General features: G+C 45.9%; 1 protein-coding gene across 1 annotated transcript in view; it reads left to right on the forward strand.

Moving 5' to 3' along the window:
* The window catches only part of PGM2L1 (phosphoglucomutase 2 like 1), a 670483-nt gene that overhangs the window by 428637 nt on the left and 220828 nt on the right, over nucleotides 1–21018 (forward strand). The window contains exon 10 of the mRNA XM_085623364.1: nucleotides 19730–19823. Coding sequence (XP_085479490.1) covers nucleotides 19730–19823 — 94 coding nt within the window. The remainder of the gene's footprint in view (nucleotides 1–19729; nucleotides 19824–21018) is intronic.

The following is a 21018-nucleotide window of genomic DNA, read 5'->3' on the forward strand; positions in this document are numbered from 1 at the left end:
TCTTTCATAGATTCACATGCGACCCACCCTCCTCCCCTCAGAGGCTCTCTTCTCCTCTTTCGGCTCTTTTGTCACTCTCGTGCTACGAAAATCTGAGGGCCTGAGCCTCTGAGGAGAAGGTTCTAGAGGGTGCTTGAGCCTGATTGGCTGGAGTTTGGACTATAAAACGACAATGATATGTCAGTAAAGTGATTCTTTTTCTCAATGCTTTCCTATGTCAATACTATCCTATGGTATTTTCACTTGATATGTTATTTCTGAATTGTATATAAAGTTTATTTGGATATGTATATGCTATTATGTGGTTATGTATGTTTATGTATATACATGACACTTATTGCTTTTTATATACCATGGGACTCCCACTTCGACGACGGGGAATATTCAAGCATGTGAATCTATGAAAGACACCAATACTGGAGAACCACAGTTTACAGGTAAGTAACATTTGTTCTTCTTTAGGATTTTTCAACTTTTTGATCAAATCATGATAGGTAATGAATTGGCTAGTCTGTTCAGCTCCTTTTTTGCTGATTTGTTGATATATTTTAATTTCTCCAACTACACACTCATGAAAGAAGTCAATTGCATCTTTGGGAAACAAATACAAGAATGTGGATGTTGGTTTAAAGGTTGTCTCAGTGCTATCCTCAATAATCAAACCTTCTTGGTCAATTACTTGTTGGATTTCAACCTCTTGGGGAAAGCCATAGGATTAATTTTTCAGCTCTTGTAGATCTCGCAATAGACTGTATCAGATACCTGCAAGTTACCTTGCTCCTCAGTTGGTGCATTCGTTCTAATCTCTTTTTTTTCTTCCTCATGAGGTGGAACTTGGCCAGGTTTAACTTCCTGACAAATTTATACAAGTCAATTCTTGGACCTGCGTAGTTCATCTGATTTTCTGGGCAATATGATAGTCCTAATGATAAGATCTTTTTCCTCTCTTGGTGTCAATTTTATGGTGGATCAGTTGACTACCGTTCCAATCTTTTGTATGTTCATTTTTTCCTCCACTTTTGTTGTTCTGGCTCTGTACCTCCGACTGCACCTTCTTCGTTCCTTTTTTTTTCTTGTTCTGCCTTTATCTGTCTGGTATTGTGCGCCACTTGGTCTCAATGTTTGTCTTCTGTCCCTGCCCCCCCCAAAAAACTCATCTTCTAAAGACAGTTTATTTGAAGATTTCAGTCCAGCAGGTGCTCCCTTCCCTACATCGGAATCTGTTTCATATTCTGAACTATATTCGGAGCCTGTTTCTTGGACTTTGTTTAACTGCAGTGCTCGATTTCCTTCAGCCAGCTATTGTTTTTTCATATTGTTGAACCGCCTGGCAAACGTGAATATTTGTCCCTGTTCATAATCTACTCTATCCCGTTGGAATTTGTGTGCCTTGCATTCCTGAATTAGGTATTTATCCTTCTTCAAACAAACTAATTTCATTCCGTAATTTAATGATGAGCTCATGTTGTTCGTGGAAATGCCCGCATTAAGTTGGTCTATCCTTAGCTGCAGGATATTTCTGTCAATTTCAGCATACTTACCTTTTCATTAAGCATAGCGATGCTTCTATGTTGTTCTCGGCCCACTCCTTAAGCATGTCTGTGTTGGGGCTCTCATAGCTCGTAGTCCACGCGGTATTCGATCTATTTGCAAATATTTAGAGATGGATTACATTTCCCACCATTTGACCTGTTTGTTCCTCATCAGTTTCTCGAGTTGTCTCATTGTGGCTCTAATATCCGCTCTGCTTCCTGTGACTGTAGATCCCTGTGATTGCGTCCCTCGAGACATGCTTGCTGCATTTTCAAAGTGCTGCTGCTTCACTGTCTCGCAGCGCATCTGCAGATATCGTGGTGAATATTAAATTCAAATAGCAGTTTGGATATTAAAAAATATACATCAAACAAAACCGAGCAGCAAGCCACCCAAGATACTGCACCTCCCCCTTGTCCCAAACTATTAAAGGTGTAATTATACAGCGTGCACCCCACCAAAGTTTGTGCCACTCCCAAGGTGCGAACATTCACATACAAGTCAAGTTCGTTATTGTATATGATCCAAGTCGTCTTTATTTTCATTGGTGATGATGTGAACTTCTTCAGGGCTGAAAGAGATACATAAAATCACATATATTTGCAACTCACATAAAAACACACAAAATACTGACTTACATGGATTATTTCACGAACATTTATCCAACAAATAATGACTATATAATACAGAATCCAGGACAGAGAAGACCATCACACAAAGACCCACAATTGTATCCCCCATTCATAAAACCTATATATATTAACATAGACATTTATAACCTATTAAAACATATCAAGAATATTCTGATCTGAGTACAAAGAATACAAACAGGAGTTTAAAGGAACTTTTTGAGTGCGGGGTGAAAGCTGGGTTTAAATTTTATTTAAGCTGCTTTAACCAAATGCTAACTTGTGTGCCTCATATTCTTTAAAGATGAGATCTTTATGTGCCCTAAGCATTCTTCCACTGCCATCCCTTTAGAAGATTTATGACTTAAGAAGAATCGAATTGGATTTCTCATCAAGATTTGTGGGCTCCGCATTTCATTGAGTCTTGTTTATACTGGATAAATGCAAAGGATGTGTATAATTTTGCTGAGGGGCTAATCTCGGCATCCTAAAAACGTGAATGACTTTTCATTGAATAAAGAATTTAAACTGGATTATTCTAAACATGTTGCATATTTTATTATATTTCAAGGTGCCACAACTGTGCACTGATAGCTATTCTAGGGTTCCTATGGACAGTTTTTATTACAGTCCAGTGGCTGGGTAATGAGGACGGTTTTGGACCTCGGCTTGTATACCTCTTGAAGAATGTGTGACTACAGAGGATACCTCTTCCTTTAAGCCCATGACGCTCTAGTTCCCTAGAATCAGGGAACCCTGGTTTCCCAGGTTGTCAATGTAGGACTCACAGTTGGACAACTCTGCACATTACACACACTTACTTGGAGTAAGGAGGAGAGATGGGGATCTCCTTTGGCCCTGATGATTGCCCCTGACCAGTACTGCCAAACATTGTGGGCCGAAACATGTTGGCTTAAAAATAGATGGTAGGGTCATTGCACCTACATAACATCCCAATTTTCGGTTTCGTTTGTACCTAAAGTACCCATTATTAAAGACACTATCCTGGGTTCACCTCAAGGTTTTTTTTGTGTATCTGGATCCTGTCTTCTCCAGTTAGCTTTTATTAACAACTCTCCCTTATTGAGGTTGAGTCAACCATGGCATCTTACTAGTATGGGATGAGGTCAGCGATGATGAAGCATTCCGCATCTAGTGGGTGACTCTTCCTCCTCCAACCTAATTGTCACTTTTGGACCAGGATGTATATTTCCTTGTGATCCTAAATAGTGTTCTCGTTTTGGATCTTTCTCTAAAATAACTTGGTTGGGGCCAAAATTGGCTTTTTACGGTGGGTCTTTGTACTTTTATGTGTTTACTTGTATTCCATGTATTGTAACTATTCATCCCTGTATAAAACTATGTTAAGGCTCACCCCTCAGAAGCAGTCCAGGTAGAGCATCCTTGATGAAGTGGGCTGAGGCAGAGGTAGGTCATAGTTCTGAAGAATATACCCATACATCTGCTACAGATGCCTGGTTAGCTAGCCTTATGCCTAGATAGCTGAAGAGGCTTGTTATTCAGAAATGTAAGTCTTTCATCAGTCATCACTGCTAACATGTTCAGTCATTCTTGATATTGGTACTGCTTAGAACAGCAAGGTTATTAGTGGATGATTGAACTTGTTTTGTTCTATCCTGAGGGCCGTATTGGTTGTGGGGGCCCATGTGCTGTTATTCCTGATTCTCCGGTTTGCCACCAGTTAATACATCCAAAGGCCTGAACCGTGTGTCTCGTTTTAGATGCAACTTTATTACTATCAGTTAACAACAAATAATTTGTTTGTGTTGGAGAGCAATTTGTAACAATATATAGCTCGGGTTATAAGCACAAGAGTCAGAGTCCCTTCTCGGATGCATACCCTAAGAAATTAGACCAGGGATATAATTTGGTTTTTATATAGTTGCCCACGCGTTAATGACATTTATTCTGCCTGAGGCTCCAAATCCAGTCTTCTGTGGGGGCGCTTTGACCAGAGATCCCCCCACGATCACCTAGGGCTCTTCTCAGGTGCAGCAAGGCAATTCTTATATTTCCTGCTCCTGTCGTCTGTTGCGGAACAGGAATTGCCTACTTTTTCATGTGACTTTAAGGTTTGAGTGCCCTGTATTTGCGGACAAAAAGGCCTAAGGTTTATGGCCTACAATGCCAACTTCACCTGCATAGGGGAGCAAGCCCCTAATAAACACATCATATAAAGTTAATTAACTACATCGTAATTGCTTGCCTGGAGCTATCAATTAAATTCCTTTAACAGGGTTATTGTTCGGACCCCCCACCAAGGTGGTACACTAGTCTGCATTGTTTAAGAAATATGTCTGTTTGTGGCCTGTTCTAACCCATCCTGCAAGTCAGTGCTCATTTTTAAGTGTACATTTTTTGCTAGAATGTCTCAAGTAGATTTTTGGCTGTATGTCTGGTACCACAGGCCCAACCAGGAATGGTTTGAAGGCCCTGCTTGTGCGCGCAGTCTCCACAGTCTCGCATAATGTTTTCTGGCCCACTTTTGTAGACATATTTTGGACGATGATTGTCTATTATTTAGCATCTCTGCTTTATAGGATAGGTGACGTTTTGGGTACTTCTGTTCTCTTCCCACTTAATGTATTTGCACCATGAAGGTGAATTGTTATGAATTATTTAAGTTTTTCTAATAAAAACTCCCCTAGCTATTTTATATGGTTTCCGGTGCCATATCACATGGTACTCCTGGAAGGATTTTGTTCACTCTGCAGAAAACCTGATGATCACAGGGAGCTAACACCAACGGCATTCCAGTGAGTTGATAATAGTGACTGAGAAGTAATATTACAATGTAAGCATTGCCTGAGAAATATGAAATGTTGTGGTGTTTGCTTCATCAAGCAAGTCCCACTACTCCTTTTCAGCCTGGTACATCCCTTCCCACACACATTAAATAATTACAACCTGACAAGACGAGAAATCAAGTACAGTAATTATGACAATAGTAGCTATAAACTCAGAAGGGCTGCAGTTGAGAAATCCCACCAGCACAGGCACCAATTATGCTATGCAAAACTACACTAGGTATGTCAGCTACGAAATTTACAATGCCGAAAGTGAGCCAGAATGCCTCTGCAAACATCATGATTTCCATACTTCACGATATGCACCAGCCTCTCTGATCTAACCTGTGCCTCCTGGTTAATGAAATGCCAGTTGGAGCAGAATACCGACCGATTTAAACCACAGAAAATTAAAAATTCCCTTCTGCCGGCATTTTACAGACAGTCTTGGTTGTGGATGTGGTCTTGATAAAGGTATGGGATTTAGTGTGAGTTGCTGTGTCTCGGGAATGGATTCTGCACTAGGCGCTAGTAAAGTTTGACGTCCTGGGACAAGACCTCTGTGTCTCTAATCCTTGTGTTCTGAGGAAGAATGTTATGTTGTATTGGCGCAGTGTCCAAATAATGTAATAACATAACTGAAATCATGAGGTATCCTTAACTGTCGACTAAGGTTATCTTATAGGCCTGGAGTACCACCCACTTACAGTACAGTGGGCTGAAAGAATGTACTCTCTTCAACCTGTGAAAGAGAGGGTACCCTGAGTGGCAGACTAAAGCAAAAATATCTGTGCAGAGAGTGAACATAAAGTGAAACCTAAAGAGTCACTTTGACCCAGCTCTGTTCCAAATGGCTTCACTCTAGAGCCTCTCATAAAAGGACTTGACATGTCTGCTACAGTTACTGGAGTGGCATGGTGGGAAAACAAGCGATGGGTTGGAATGCAACCCTGAGTGATTGCTGGTGATTTCGTCTTATTACCATCATTCTTCCCATCCTCTTTTGTGTGTTTCTAGTTACTGAAGTCAATATCCTGCAAAGATAATATGCGTCATAAAGAAAATTAACAGATGCAGCACTTGCACCACTACTAGATATCCACCCACAATGCACCTTCCAAGGGACCCTATTCGGGATCTATCATCCTGTTCCTCAAAGAAATATACCTGGACCCCGAAGAACCTGGCAGTTACCATCCAGATAAGCATTTACCATTCGTCAGAAAAATGGATGAGAAAATTGTCAGCAACCTGCTCCATGACAAAATTAAGAGCAGCCCAGAGACTGCAACAATCTGCACGGTAGATGACGCCACGCAGAGCACATGGTGCCTTCTACCTTCTTATCCTGTTCAACCTCTCTGCATTTGTCATGATTTACACTTCTGTACTATGGAGTTGCAAACAATGCTGAGGCCAATAGATATATCACTAATGTGAAGGAGTAAAGTAGGCGGACCCAACAACCCCTGTTGTTCGAATACATATATTCGCTAATGTGAAATGCTCACCCTGTGTCAAACTGGTTCTAAGGTTTCGTGTTTTTTTGTTGTTTTTTTTGTTTTTAAACTTTTGCAATATATTTGTCCCTTGTTGTCCAAGATAGTATTTGTACTACATGTTAACTATTGACCTTCACTATTTTTTCCTTATGTAGTTTCTGCACCGTTAGTTGCAGAATATTCTCTGTATTTTTCATCTCATAGGAGATTCTTCTAAAAAAAAAACAAAAGCATGAAATTGATTACCCATTGATTAGGTAGGATTTTTATAACTAATTAAGGTACACACTTGTGACTCACAAACTCTTACAACTGTTACAAGTGTATGTTGTCAATCATTAATTGACCAAGTAAAAGTTTTAATATTAATAGAATCAGTCAACACATTCCCGCATTTGCATGTATTAATCCGATGATTTGAAGTCCATTGTTGTCCAATCACAACTGCAATAAATATAAAATTTAGTGTTCCCAACACAGTGTCCTTAAAATTCACACTTTTATAACCCATTTTATTAGTTTTCGAAGGAGCACAGAAACATAGATTACGTATAAGTTTTGCATTTGGGTAATCAGTTGCATAGCTGGAAAGGTTTCAGATTTCTGTGTGTGACACTTTCAAATCTCAAGATAATTATGAGTGATATTCAACGAAAATGAGTGACACTTTCTCGCGAGCAAAATCAAGACGAGGGAGGCATATAAATATTAGAAATTACACCCATTTGAGCAACGAGAAACGCTAAGAAGATCCTAAAATTGCTGCAAAGCACCAGAAATGGAAGGGCACGTAGAACCTGACTTTACGAAACAGAATGTGAGAGACCCCAGCTGGATGATCTCAGCTGCCAATAAATTATCATAATTACTGTCACTACAGTCAACTGACCTGCAGCTGCAAAACCGGACAAGCCTAACTTAAAACATTAAGAGGCTGAGGCACACAGACTCACTTTTTCAAAAGACTTGTGACTTTGGCTCCGATACTTGCCATATTAGAATTATACCCAGCCATGCAGCCAGCACAGCACCAGCCGCATCCTAAGAGCAGTCATCTGCCAGTCAGACTGTCACAGAGGAACTACAGGCTCTGAGGCCTCAGGCTCATAATGGATTGCTACGCTGCCAAACTTAACTGTCTGCTGACCAAGCCCACCTTTTGGGCAAATCATCACTGACTAGAGTCGTGCTGCCGCTGGTGAGAATCATGTTATCTGAAAGAGACACGTTGGTGATAGATTCTGTTTCTTAGACTATCCCCAGGTGTCGAACTGGATCCAGAATGTTTTAGTCAGCAGTACCTCTGCGCATTGGTGGGCATCGTCGTGCGGTTCCGCGTACGTCGCTGGCGTTGTATTTGCCGAGATGATGTCATCGGAGCTACTTAGACGCGCCCACACGCTCTGATGTCAGTTCTTTCTTTTTCCGCGCCAGCAAGCGCCGATCCGAGAGAGAGCGGTACTCCTAGTTAATATTTTACCTTTATTTCTGAGACTTGTTTCTCTTGCTTGTCGAGTACTCGACTTCTGGTGCAGTGGAGATGCCCAGGTTTAAGTCCTGTAGGGACTGCCATCAGAACATGTCGGTGACGGACCCGCATGACGTGTCTCTTCTGCTTGGGGCACGCCCATGACCCCGAGACGTGTCCCGATTGTCGGACCATGGCGCCGAAAGCTTTGCGGGAGCGTTCCCTAAAGTTGTTGGAGGCCCGGCAATCGGTTCCATGACGCTCGAGGTCCCGCTCCCGTGGGAGGTTGAGGGACAGGTTGAGGGGCCGACACCACCTTTAGTTGGAATCGGGGACAGATAAGTCAAAGCGCCATAAGAAGTCGAAGAAGCGACACCGCCCTCACCGGTCACGGGACGTGGTGGAGGGGGCGGGTGGTCACTCCCCTGCGGCTCCAGTGGAGCCTCCGTTGTTGCCTGCGGCCTACCCACCTTTCCCGGTGCCGTACGCGACTCTGGAAAAAATACAGGTATTCCTGTTGGCCATGGACCGTTTATTTGCCTCATCGGGCCCCTCCGGTGCGCCTTCGGGCCATGTGGACACGTTGGGTGGTTCTGCCCCCGTGCTCCCGTGCTGCCGCCTTTGGCCCCGTCTACGCGAGCAAGATACCTTGCGGCGCCGTTGGCTCCGGCCTCGGTGCCGGGTTCAACGCCGCCTCCAGGGTCGGAGCCGACGTCGGACATGACGCCGTTGCCTACAGGGCCGGACTACGTCGAGCCAGGATTGGTCTATTATCCTCCGATTCCTATTCCAGGTGGGGAGTTTATTCCCTTTCCCCGGGCCCCTCGTCCTTACCGGCCTCTTAAACAGCCGGCGGACGAAGGGGAGTACTGGGAGGGGTCTGAGGACCCTCTCGCAGCTCAATGTGAGGATGAACCAGAGATGGAGGGTTATATGGAAGGTCGAGGCGATATGGATTTCTCTCCGCAGCCTGGTACTGTCCCCTTCTTCCGTGGCTACGGAGGAGGTTGGGTCTTTTTCTGTGGTGTTGCGTAGGGCGGCTGAGGCTCTTAACCTAGAGCTCCCTTACGTGTATCAGGACCAATCTCCTGACTGAGGTGCTGCAGCCGGCGACCTCCTCGGCGGAGCCGCTACTGCCCTTTAATGACGTACTTACGGACATTCTGTTAAGCTCCTGCACCAAGCCCAATACAGGGGTTCCTGTGGATAGGAGTGTGGCATGACGTCATCGCCAGGCCCCGGGCAACCCCAGTTTTCTCACGCAACACCCAACGCCTGAGAGTCTGGTTGTCCAGGCCTCTGCCGCTCTGAGCCCATTCCCTTCCGCACCTCGGGACAAAGAATCTAAAAAACTTGAGCAGTTTGGGAAAAAGATTTTCATCTCTGCCAGTTGCGGGTTGCGAGCGGTGAATACTGCATGCCTGTTGGGCTGCTATTCTCACTCTGTGTGGGACTCTGTAGCATAGGTGCTGCCACAGTGCCCTGTGGAACCTCAAGCGGTGCTCTCCCAAGCCATTACCGAGGGGTGAGATGTTGCAAAATTCACTATCCGTTGTGGTCTTGACACAGCCGACTCCCTCGGCAGGGCAATTTCCACAACAGTGGTGCTACGCCGTTACGCCTTGCTCAGGACATCTGGCTTCTCCGGGAATGTGTAGAACACTTTGTTGGACATGCCCTTTGATGGCACGCGCATCTTTGGCGACAAAGCCGATAGCACTTTGGAACGATTTAAAGACTCCCGGGCTACAGCCCAGTCCTTGGGTCTTGCTTCGACGCGCGCTCCCTTTGGGTCTGCCTCTCGCTCCTTTCGAGGTCAGGAACGAGGCGCCCAAACGCATTCCTTTCAGAGCCGCCGGCCTGCGCAGCCACAATCTCAGCGCAGCCGCGGTCGAGGGGCCTGTCGAAGTGGGGCACGGGGCCAGCGGACGGGTCAGTCCACCACCGCCCCTGCTACCACTGCCTCAAAACCTTCCTAGTCCGGTGTTTCAGGCCCACTAAACGCAAGTGGGTGGCAGGATTCGCCTTCATCTCCCCCACTGACGCACCATCACTTCGGACAGGTGGATTCTGCAGATAGTTCAAAGAGGCTACTTCCCTCCCTTTTGAGACTTCTCCTCCAGCCATGCCGCCTCAGTACCACCGCATGTCGGGGGATCACCTGGCGCTTCTCCAGCAGGAAGTTGCGGCCCTCTTGCCAAGGGGGCCATCGAGCACGTTCTTACGCCAGAAGTAGGTCGTGGTTGTTACTCCCACTACTTCCTGATTCCACAGAAGGACGAGGGTCTGCGTCCTATCTTAGACATCCAGAACGTCAATCGCTTTCTCCGGAAGGAGAAGTTCAAGATGCTCACGCTTGCTCAGGTCTTGTCTGCCCTAGACCCGCAAGACTGGATGGTAGCGTTGGACTTGCAGGATGCTTATTTTCATATTCCCATCCTGCCGGCCCACCGGCGTTACCTGCGGTTCACGGTAGGCCACTAGCACTTTCAGTTCACCGTGCTCTTTTTCGGCCTTACCAGAGCCCCTCGGGTGTTCATGAAAGTGATGGCGGTGGTCGTAGCTCATCTGTGCAGATCAGGGGGTCTGTCTTCCCCTTTCTGGACGACTGGCTGTTGAAGGCGGACTCGCCCCAGGCAGTCGTCTCCCACCTCCAGACTACGGCTGACCTCCTGCATTTGCTGGGGTTCACCATCAATGTGCCAAAGTTGCACCTGATTCCCTCTCAGAAGCTCCTCTTCATCGGAGCAGTTCTGGACACGGCACAGTTTCGGGTTTATCCTCCCGAACAGCAAGTCTAGGACATTCGGGTTATGATTCCGATCTTTCAGCCCTTGTCCTGGGTTTCGGTCAGGTCGACCTTTAGGCTGCTGGGACTCATACCTCCTGCATCCTGCTAACCAACCATGCCAGATGGCATATGCGGGCTCTGCAGTGGGACCTGAAGTTCCAGTGGGCGCAGCATCAGGTGAACCTGTTCCACTACGTCCAGATCTCGGAGGGCACTGCACGAGACTTGCAGTGGTGGCTCACGGACCAGCATTGGGTCAGCGGCAGATCCCTCTCGTTTCCCCGACCGGAGCACACAGGTAACAGATGCGTCCCTCCTGGGATGGGGCGGCCACATGGGAGAGGCGGAGATCAGAGGCCTCTGGTCTCCGGTGGAGTCCAAGCTCCACATCAACTTTTTGGCACTCAGGGCGATCCTACTTGCACTGAAAGCATTCCTTCCCTCTGTCAGACAACACCACTGCCATGTGGTATTGCAACAAACAAGGCGGGGTGGGGTTGTGGACCCTATGTCAGGAGTGCGCCTCTGGACGTGGCTGGAATGTCAAGGCATCTCTTTGACAGTTCAACACCTGGCAGGTTCTTTGAAAACCAGGGCGGACGAACTCAGCCGCCGGTGCCTGATGAATCATGAATGGCATCTTCACTCGGACGTGGCACAAGGTCTCTTTCGGCAGTGGGGAGAACCTTGGTTAGATCTATTCGCCACCGAAGAAAACGCGCAATGTCAGCAGTCCTGCGCGTTGGAGTTTCCAAGGCGGCACTCGCTCGGAGACGCTTTTCGTCGAAAGTGGAATTGCGGTCTGTTGTACGCTTTTCCGCCTATGCCACTTCTACCCAGAGTGCTGAAGAAAATCAGATGCAACCGGGCCCAAGTCATTCTTGTGGCACCGGACTGAGCCCGAAAAGTTTGGTATCCCGAGCTACTCAGTATGAGCGTGGATCCACCGATCCGCCTGCCTCTTCGGCAGGATCTTCTGTCGCAGCAACAGGGGACGTTCCTCCACCCGAACCTGTCCAGCCTCCACCTCATTATGTGGAGATTGAGCGGTGACAGTTGATTCCATTTGACTTGCCTCCTGAGGTCTGTAATGTGATTGTGGCAGCCAGGCATCCTTCAACTAAATCTGTGTACGCCTGTCGGTGGAACAAGTTTGTGGCATGGTGCACAGCGAAATCTGTAGATCCCCTTTCTGCCCCTATTTCTGAGGTCCTTTTGTTACTTCTCTCTTTGGCCCAGCAGGGCTCTGCTCTGGGCACTATCCAGGGCTACCTTTCTGCTCTTTCAGCCTTTCTCAGGTTGCCTGATCATCCCTCTCTTTTCAAGTACCCTGTTGTCAATAGATTTCTCAAAAGCATTACTCACCTTTTACCTCCTATTCCTTTTGTGATGCCTCAGTTGGACTTGAACCTGGTTCTCACATACTTAATGTGTGCTCCCTTTGAGCCTCTTCATAACTGTCCTTCGCGGTTATTAACTTTGAAAACTGTCTTCCTGGTGGCCATGCCTCCGCTAGGCGTGTCAGTGAGCTCCAGGCTCTTTCATGTAAACCTCCTTTCCTGGCGATTCATCCGGACAAGGTTGTGCTTCGACCACGTCCCTCCTTTCTACCGGAAGTAGTCACTGCCTTTCATCTCGGGCAGACTGTCACTCTGCCCACTTTCTTTCCGCCTCCGCTTCCTTCAAGAGAGGAAGAGAGGCTCCACCGTGTGGACCCAAAACGTGCGCTTTCATTCTATCTCATCCGCACACAGCAGTTTCGGGTGGATGATCAGCTCTTTGTTGGCTACGTGGGCGCCAAGAAGGGCCAAGCTGTGCACAAGCAGACTATCTCCCAATGGGTTGTCTTGTGTATTAAAACCTGTTACTCTCTGGCTAAAAAGGAACCTCCGGTAGGGCTGCGTGCCCATTCTACCAGGGCCACAGCAGCTACTACAGCATTGGGACGTAGTGTCCACCTGCAAGATATATCAGTCAGGTAGCCACGTGGGCCTCGCTGCATACTTTCACTAAGCATTATTGCCTTGACAGTCAAATCCGGAGAGACGGCTTCTTTGGCCGGTCGGTTCTCCGTGACTTTCTGGTGTGACTTTACTTTGCAGACCCTCCACCGGGGTTGGTATTGCTTGGGTATGTATTCGAAGGTAAGGAATCTATCACTAACAGGTCTCTCTCAGATGCACAAGTTACTTACTTGTGTAACGATTTATCTGTAAGAGACATTAGTTAGTGATAGATTCCTTACCGCCCGCCCATCCTCCCGGTTCTGCGAACTGTTCTCTCTGGTTCAGGACAAAACCTTCAGGGCCCTAGTTCTATTGCACCAGTAGTCGGTCTCTGGCATGGCTTTGCGTTCCTGGCGCAAAAATTTGTGTACAGAACTGACGTCAGCGTGTGGGCGCGTCTAAGTAGCTCCGATGACGTCATCTCGGCAAATATGACGCCAGCGACGTACGCGAAGCCGCACGACGACGCCTACTGACGCGTAGGGGTACTGCTGACGAAAACTTTCCAGATCCAGTCTGACGCCTGGGGATATTCTAAGGTAGGGATTCTATCACTAACTAATGTCTCTTACAGATATATCATTACACCAGTAAGTAACTTGTGCGTTACATTGTTCGTGCCTTAGCCAGCCCAGAGCGAGCCTGCTGCAAGCAGCTCTGACCACGCACTTCCAGCCAGCTTTCTGTCAGCGGTGCCAATAGCACACCGGCTTGATAGCTGAGGACGTGCTATTATGCGTGACTTCGCATTTCAGTGCTTTGATGCGGACAACCACACTGAAATGCGTTAGTCTAACGCCTGATGTGTGGTACCTGGCAGGGCTGCTGTTGTGCATGCCTCTTAGTTCAAAGTCAGGGGCATAGCACCACTGTTAACAGATGGCATCCATAGACGGTGGTAATAAAGCAGTTGTTCGCAAACCAATGAAGACCTAAAAAAAAGCTTGCAGGTCAGAGCTGTTCTTATGACTTGAAGTTTGTATTCAGATATTGTCCAATTTGCTCACCAGAAGTTGGCAGGATGAGGGGAGGGGGGTTCGGTGCCCTTTAACCCTCCCAGTCGTTCAATACTATAGTCACATATAGCTCCTTTCTTCACCTTCCCGTCCCTAAATTAATCTCTGCTGTTGCATATCGACTACTCAATTCAAGTTATTAGTATTTTCTATTGCTCCTGTAATCACTTATCAATTTTCACCTGCTTTCCTGAAATTCGTAATTACATTTTTTCCAGAACTGGTAAAGTTAAGATTTCTCTCTAGTTTCTTCGATATAGATGTAGGAAGGTAGGATCCTTCTACATAGTTACCCCCACTTTTTGCTGGTGTTATTATTCTGTTTTCTAACTAGTCTGACTGGGGTTCTTCTAATCAGGAACCCTATCACTGTGCTTCCTCACTAAATTTGACAGTGGTAAGTACTTTGGTACCTTCCCAATTGGCTAATGGTTTACCCATGTAAGTCCTTAGTATATTGGTACTAAGGTACCCAGGGCATAGGTATACCAGGGGTCTCCCATGGGCTGCAGCATGTATTATGTCTCCCTTGAGAGACCACTCAAACTGTGACTACAAGCCTTCCATTGCAGCCTGTGTAAGCTGGTGCTAGCACCACTTATGACAGATATGAGTTTCCTTATATCGGAGGTCACTGCACTTAAAACCTATAAGTAACCCCTAAGGCAGGCCTTTCAATCCTGAAGGCAGGGGTGCTAGGTTATAAGTGTGAGAATGCTATGCATGAGTAGGGCACCCCCAACAAACCCTGGAGTTGATTTTCCAGGCTTTGTAAGTGCGGTCTGCCATTTTTATACATATATTGGCCATGTGTCATAACGATATGTATGTTGTAGGTATGATTCCGTGCACCAGGGGGCTCCTCCGGGAAGCCATCAGTGCTCCTGGTAACGTTCTTCCAGGGTCTGCCAGCAAGCTAGTGCTGCAACCGACCCCAGGCACGATTCTGCCCTCCTGCTGCTGAGCTGAGCTCGAGCAGCGGAAGGTAGAACAATAGGTTTCCTCTCGCAGGAAGGTGTGACCACCTCCCAGACAGGACTTAGTGTATTGGGCTCGGGTGCGGGTGCTTACCAGCACCACCAGACCGCTTTGAAGGGCACACTTGGTGCCCTCCTTGCATACTGCAGTTTGAGCCTGTTCAGGGAGCCCTTGGCTCCTGCTCTGGTGCAAAACTGTACCAAAGACATGGCAGTATCCTCACCACTGTCCAGCCCCTCCTCTGGGAGGGACCCTTGAATCATCCCAACCCTTTACCTAGGGTACTTAAGGGCTGTGGGTGGCTCTTCAGATTCGTCATGGGACAAGATTCAAACCCGAAACCACTTCAACTTCGACCATCTGGGCACCTTGGACTTCATTGGACTTCGCCTAGAACCAAGACTGCACCAAGGAAGATCCTGCTGCTCCTGGTCTCGCTGTTCTGCAAGTCTTCTTTGTCGTCTGTGCCTATGCGTCATCCAGGTTTCTCTCCAGGCCAGTGGGCAAGAAAAACACCCGAAGGAATCTCCCTTGGAGTGAAGGAGTCACACGTCTGCATCTGCAGGCACCACAACAATGCTGAACGGTCTGTTGCTCCTGACGTCCCACAGACTCTGAAAAGGCTAAGCAACACAGGTGGTGGTTCTGCAACTCCCTCGAGACCTGACCTGTCCTCTCAGCAAGTTTGAGGCCGGTATCCCTCGTCGGAACCGCTGGAACAGAACCCCTGTGCACCGCTTTACCTTGCCATTGCCAAGGCTTGTTGGCTTTGTACTCCAGAGATCTTAGGGCTACAAGAAGCATCTCTTCCTGCCAAGATTTTGATCCTCACTGCATCCCTGGCACCATGGGCCTGCACCTTTGGTGAGTTGCTGGTGGTCCTCTTGTGACTACTGTGCCTTCGGCCTGTGGGTCCTCTTGAGGGTCTTCTTTGGCTTCAGTGGGCTCCCCTGCTTGTTCAGGGACTGCTCTGACTGTCCTGCAATTGGTGAGTCCCTTGGACCTTGCTGGTCCCATGTTGCTTGTTTTTTGTTTACCATGTATGTTGCTGCTGCCAAGGCTTGTTGGTGCTCCCACCTGACACCAACCCCCTGGTTCTGGACTTCGGAAGTAGGACAGCTCGTGAACGGCTTCTGGTCTTCCACAGCTTCGCCGGGTCCTCGCAGCTGCAGCGACGAGGCCTAATGTGTTAGTGAGTGTGTATAATAAATATACTTATTGTTATCCCTAAACTGTGTGGTTCTTTTTCATGTAACCTACACTATATGATTAGTTCTGATAAAACAAGCTGCTTAATACTTGTTACTCTGTTGTAACAGGGACAACTGGAATTGAGGCGAATCCTCCAATTCTACAAATGCATAGGTGTAAGCAGTTAGTAGTTAAAATTATTTTCAGAGATCCTATCTCGCATCACAGCTTGGTCACTAAAGGCAATGTAAGTATGTTGCTAATACATTTTTCTCTAGCCAACTTAGGGGCATATCAACAAGGGCTTTATCTCTGCTTTTTTGGCTTTAAAAGCCAAAAAAGCAGAGATAAAACTAGCACCCTATCAACAACAGGGTGCTAACACGTAAATTTGCATGTTAGCACCCTTTTACTCTTCCCATTTCTAATGAGATGCAAAGGGGGCGTTCCAGAGTAAAATAATAGGAGAAATGTCGCTAAGCGACATTTCTCCTATTATCAAGAATGTCGCTAACCCTGTTAGAGACAAAAAAAGCAGCGCTAACCGCGGTTAACGCTGCTTTTTTACGTCTGCTAATTTTCAGACTTGGCCATGATATCCTATGGAAGGCGGATATCATGGCTAAGTTTGCCTGTCCCTATCAACAAGGTAACGTGTGATTATCGCTGGGTTTCCAGCTATAATCTCACGTTAGCCTGTTAGCGTGTAGATTTTTATCGCTATTGAGGTAAGCGTTGCTAATAGCACGCTATCTCAGCGATAAAAATTCACGCTAGCCGGCGATAATTATCCTCACGCTAAGAGCGCTGAGCGATAATTATCGCTGGTTGTTGTTGATATGCCCCAGTATTTCTGCCAACACTAAGCTGAATTTCTCTTCGGTATACCTTTTTACAGCCATTTTTAGGTTGAGGTTAGAGTCCGTGCGCATGTGCTGCTCTGCGAGGCATTTTGTATTCTATGTGTAACGTTTGAATATGTCCACCACAGGCCCACCGCTTTTTATTGGTAGTAGGGCCTGCCTTTGCAAATCCCATAGTTTTCATTGGTACATAGTATAAATTTGTCCCACCTTTGGGCTGTTATGTTCCCGCCCTGGCGTTTTCCCCTGCTACGGGGATCACTTGAGTATGAGCCATTTCAAAGAACTAATTTTTCTATCTGCCCACTCCTCGCCGGCTCATGGCGGCGCCACTGGCAGTTCGCTTAATCTCTCCATACCTTCTCCCACCATACCTTCTCCCAATGACACCTCCCACCCCTCGCAGCTTTTTTTAGGCTGCTTGTGTCTTCGGTGCAGCTTGTTTGGCAATGCACTTGCTTGCCCGAATCTGTCCCATCTCCGTCCTCTTTGGGCATTTAACAACGGTCCTCGTGGCCCGAAGGGCTCAAAACACGCTGCAACGCTGGTCTCATTATTTATTAAGCCTGCCTGTAATCATTCCAAAGGGGGCTGTCTATTTTCCCCCAGATCTGTCTAGTCCTCAAAGCTGCTCCTGCTGTCCCGTGTTTGTCGCACTGGCTTACGGAAGAAGCGCTCGTAGGGCTAGTCTCTGTGTGTATGTATCGTTTTTTGGGGATAATTTGGGGCTTGGTTGCTTCTTGGTTTGTAGGAAGATTTTTACTGTGACTGTTACTGTTACTTTTAAATGTAGCACTCTTTTTCAAACCCATGTTGCCCTAAGCACTGTAAATAGCAAATATTATTGTGACCTTGTTGAAAGTGACTCAAATTACCGACATCGCAACTCAATACTCCGATGTCGCAAAGACCCAAGACCCAAAGATCGCAGCAGATGTCAGCAGCGATAATTAACAAATGCCCCAGACGGATTCCCATTTTAAATATAGATTGAGATATCAATCCTTGCGCGAACGTAAATTTGCAGTGGAACAGTCTCTGGCTGAAACGATAAAGTCAGAGCAGCACGTGTTATAAAACAAGCCTAAAACCAAGTCTTAACTGTCAGCACCTTGCTAGGGACGAGTTGAGATATCCTACATAGAAGCACAGTGGTGTAAGGCAAAATGACCCCTTCACCCCTCCAAGCCACGACTCGCTTATATTCATGGGCTGTATACCTCCTCACCCCCCGAAGACTGTGGCTCCTCTTAAAGGTTGCCCTCCTCATCCTCACCCCTGAAATCAGTTTTACATTTTTAAAAATGGAGTTCCCCTTTTCCACATCAAAGATTTGCCTTTTGCTGTTCGAGTGCAGACGTGCTGTACCGACCTATGTTTTCCCTGAAAGTGTTTAGTATCTAAACCGCATGTTTTTTTCCTGTAAGTCTCCTGTAAGGGGTAGGTCACGGCTTCCCTTCCTGTGTCTTGCTCATTGAAGGTAAGTTATGGCTTTGTTTTGGGAAGTATGCCGCAACGTGAAATGTGCTATTCAACCACATTTATAAGGTGCCAAAAGCGAGACCTATTGGCTGTGCCAATGCTTGTTGTATATGCCCAAACTTACAACGACGACAGCCAAGTTGGCCTCCAGGCTCAATATTATCTTAATTGCACAATCTGGAAAGCTTGCCTGATCCAAATTTTCGCAGTAAGGATGCTGGCATTACCTATTTAAAGACTTCAACCCCCAACTGGCCTCTGCTTTCTAAGATTGTCAAGTGCAGACTTTGCGACTACAAATCTGAAATCTTTATACACATACTTTGCAGTAGTTCGACTTTGCTCAATCTCCGGCGAACTCTATTAAAGCCACTTTTTTCTCACGCCATAAGAACATGCAACAATGCAATGAACTGGATTTTTAGTACCATGGTTCCCCTCGAATTGGCAAGAATAGGTACATTTTTCAAAGCTGTGCAGGACCTTCTTAAAAACACACAACAAAGCATAGAGCTGTTCGTGGATTGATAACTCAGTTCCTGCACAATGGACATTAGGCATTGTATTGTTTGACCTCTTTGCAACTGAGTTTTAACATTTGCTATGTATTTACTCTATTTTGTGGTTGATTTTAAACTATTTTGACTTTCTTTTTTTTTTTTTTACAAAAAACTCAAACCGGTTTACTTATAACAGATTTTAAATAGCCAAATACCCTAAATTTAATTAAAACTGCCCGCATACCTTGAATATTATCTTTGGGCACTATGTCCCATTTAGTGCAAGGACCCACTGTTGTCTTTTTTTTTTTGCTTAGCATAATATGCCTTTTAAATGTTTTATATTGTCATGGTTTTAAGTAATCTACTCAAACTTTGTATTGACGATATGCCCACACTTCCTTACACAGTGCCTTTATGCCAATAATCCTAACTCATTTTCTGCACCACCTTACTTTGGATAACAATAGTTAGTCGGCAGTAGTTGGTGGCCTTGCTGTCCCCCCCTCAGACATTTTGAGAAGCACGAGCACTTAAATAATGGGAACAACAGACTTGGACCCTGAGAGAGGTGGAGATATCTGCATGTCACAGCTAAATGCCTTCTTTAATCTATTCATCATTTATTGTCCCAATATTCAGTTAGGGGACAAAGTTAGTACGAGGGGAGGAGGGTAGACCTAGTTGGGGTTGTGTTGATATAAGTGATAAAGTTTATAGAAACAGCCCGCATTTGTCATGGAAGTAATGGCAACGTGACACAAATACGCCATATGTGGGCATGATCACCTATAGACTTTCAGTACCAGAGTTCCATACTATGCTACATTTCTATTTGCTGCTTGAAAATAGACTTAATTGAAAAAAAATATTTCTACACCGCCATTAATTCAAATGTCCTTGTATTACTCTTCTACCCAAATCTTTGCCTAATTCTGGTTTTATTATTATTTCTTTTTTTAGGAAACACTACCTGGTTTCAAATGGATTGGCAATCGCGTGAAAGAGCTGCTGGATGATGGAAAAGACGTCCTCTTTGCATTTGAAGAGTCTATTGGTATGCTGTACTAAGTAGTACTCAGCTGGTGTTTTATTTCTGGTGGAATGGTGATATGTGAGAAATTATTACAAACATGAGTTATAGCTGCCACCCCTTTCATCTTGCAGATCCAAGATGTGTATCAATGAAAAAATGCTGTGCATCTTAAATCTGAAACATTTTTATTGAACGGGGATGTCTCAATATAAAATTCCAACACACTTGTAATGAAATACAAAAGTATTGTCATTCTTAGGTGACATAAATCATTACCACATGATAAAATTTCTCCTTTTGTATACAACACCAACATTAGCGATCTTTTCACATTAGATTATTTTTACAGTGCTTAATTTGTGCTGGTTACCACCAGCATGTAGACTTGGGGAACAATAATTTCACCATCTTCCTTTGGACAGCTGTCCCAATCCTTAACGTTCCATGTTTGCCTGTCCCTTTCTGGACCTACTCTTGCCCTGCCATCCATGTCTAGTCACTGCAGCTTCACCACGTCATACACAGTCTCATGAATTCATCATGAGAGGCATCTCCTATCACTTGCATCCCATATCCTTTCTTGAGCTTGGCCTAAGCTCGCTTTGCAAAATCTGGGTGGCTAAGCTGTGAGACAGTGGTCAGTCAACCGCTGTCACTCTATCGCCTCTGCCCCTGCTGTCTTTGTTGCTGGCGTCTTTTCCTATTCTCCACAGTAGACCAGTTCCCTGGCCTCATACGTGCTGCCAGTTTGAGCGAGGATATGGACACACATGCGGACATTGCTAAGTTAGTATAAGCTTGGCCGCATTTTGCCGCTTTTGCTCATGTTACTACATGGTACATTTTTCGTAAACACTTTCCTTGCTCGCTTTCACATGAGAACTGTCTGTATTTCATATATTTAGTTGAACACACTGCTCCTCGTCTGCACAGCGTGTTCAAGGTCAAAAAACAATGAGCTCTGTTGAATTGCTTTGGTCAGTCTCACGTCCATAACATAGAACACAGCTTTAACCTTGGAAATCTGGTGCTTTTAATATGCCTTGCATGCATGTTAAGACACTCGGAGAAAACGCTTTCCAGGATAGAAGAGCTGTGTTTGTCCGGAGATGTAAATTCCTGCATCTGTTCTCGGAGGTATGGGGTCCCCCTGACAAAGCCTGGAGGTCTTCTATAATTATAATAAACTAGCTTCTAGGACTGGGAGGGTGGCAAG

Source organism: Triturus cristatus, chromosome 8, assembly GCF_964204655.1.
Source record: "Triturus cristatus chromosome 8, aTriCri1.1, whole genome shotgun sequence".
In the NCBI taxonomy this organism is placed as follows: domain Eukaryota; kingdom Metazoa; phylum Chordata; class Amphibia; order Caudata; family Salamandridae; genus Triturus; species Triturus cristatus.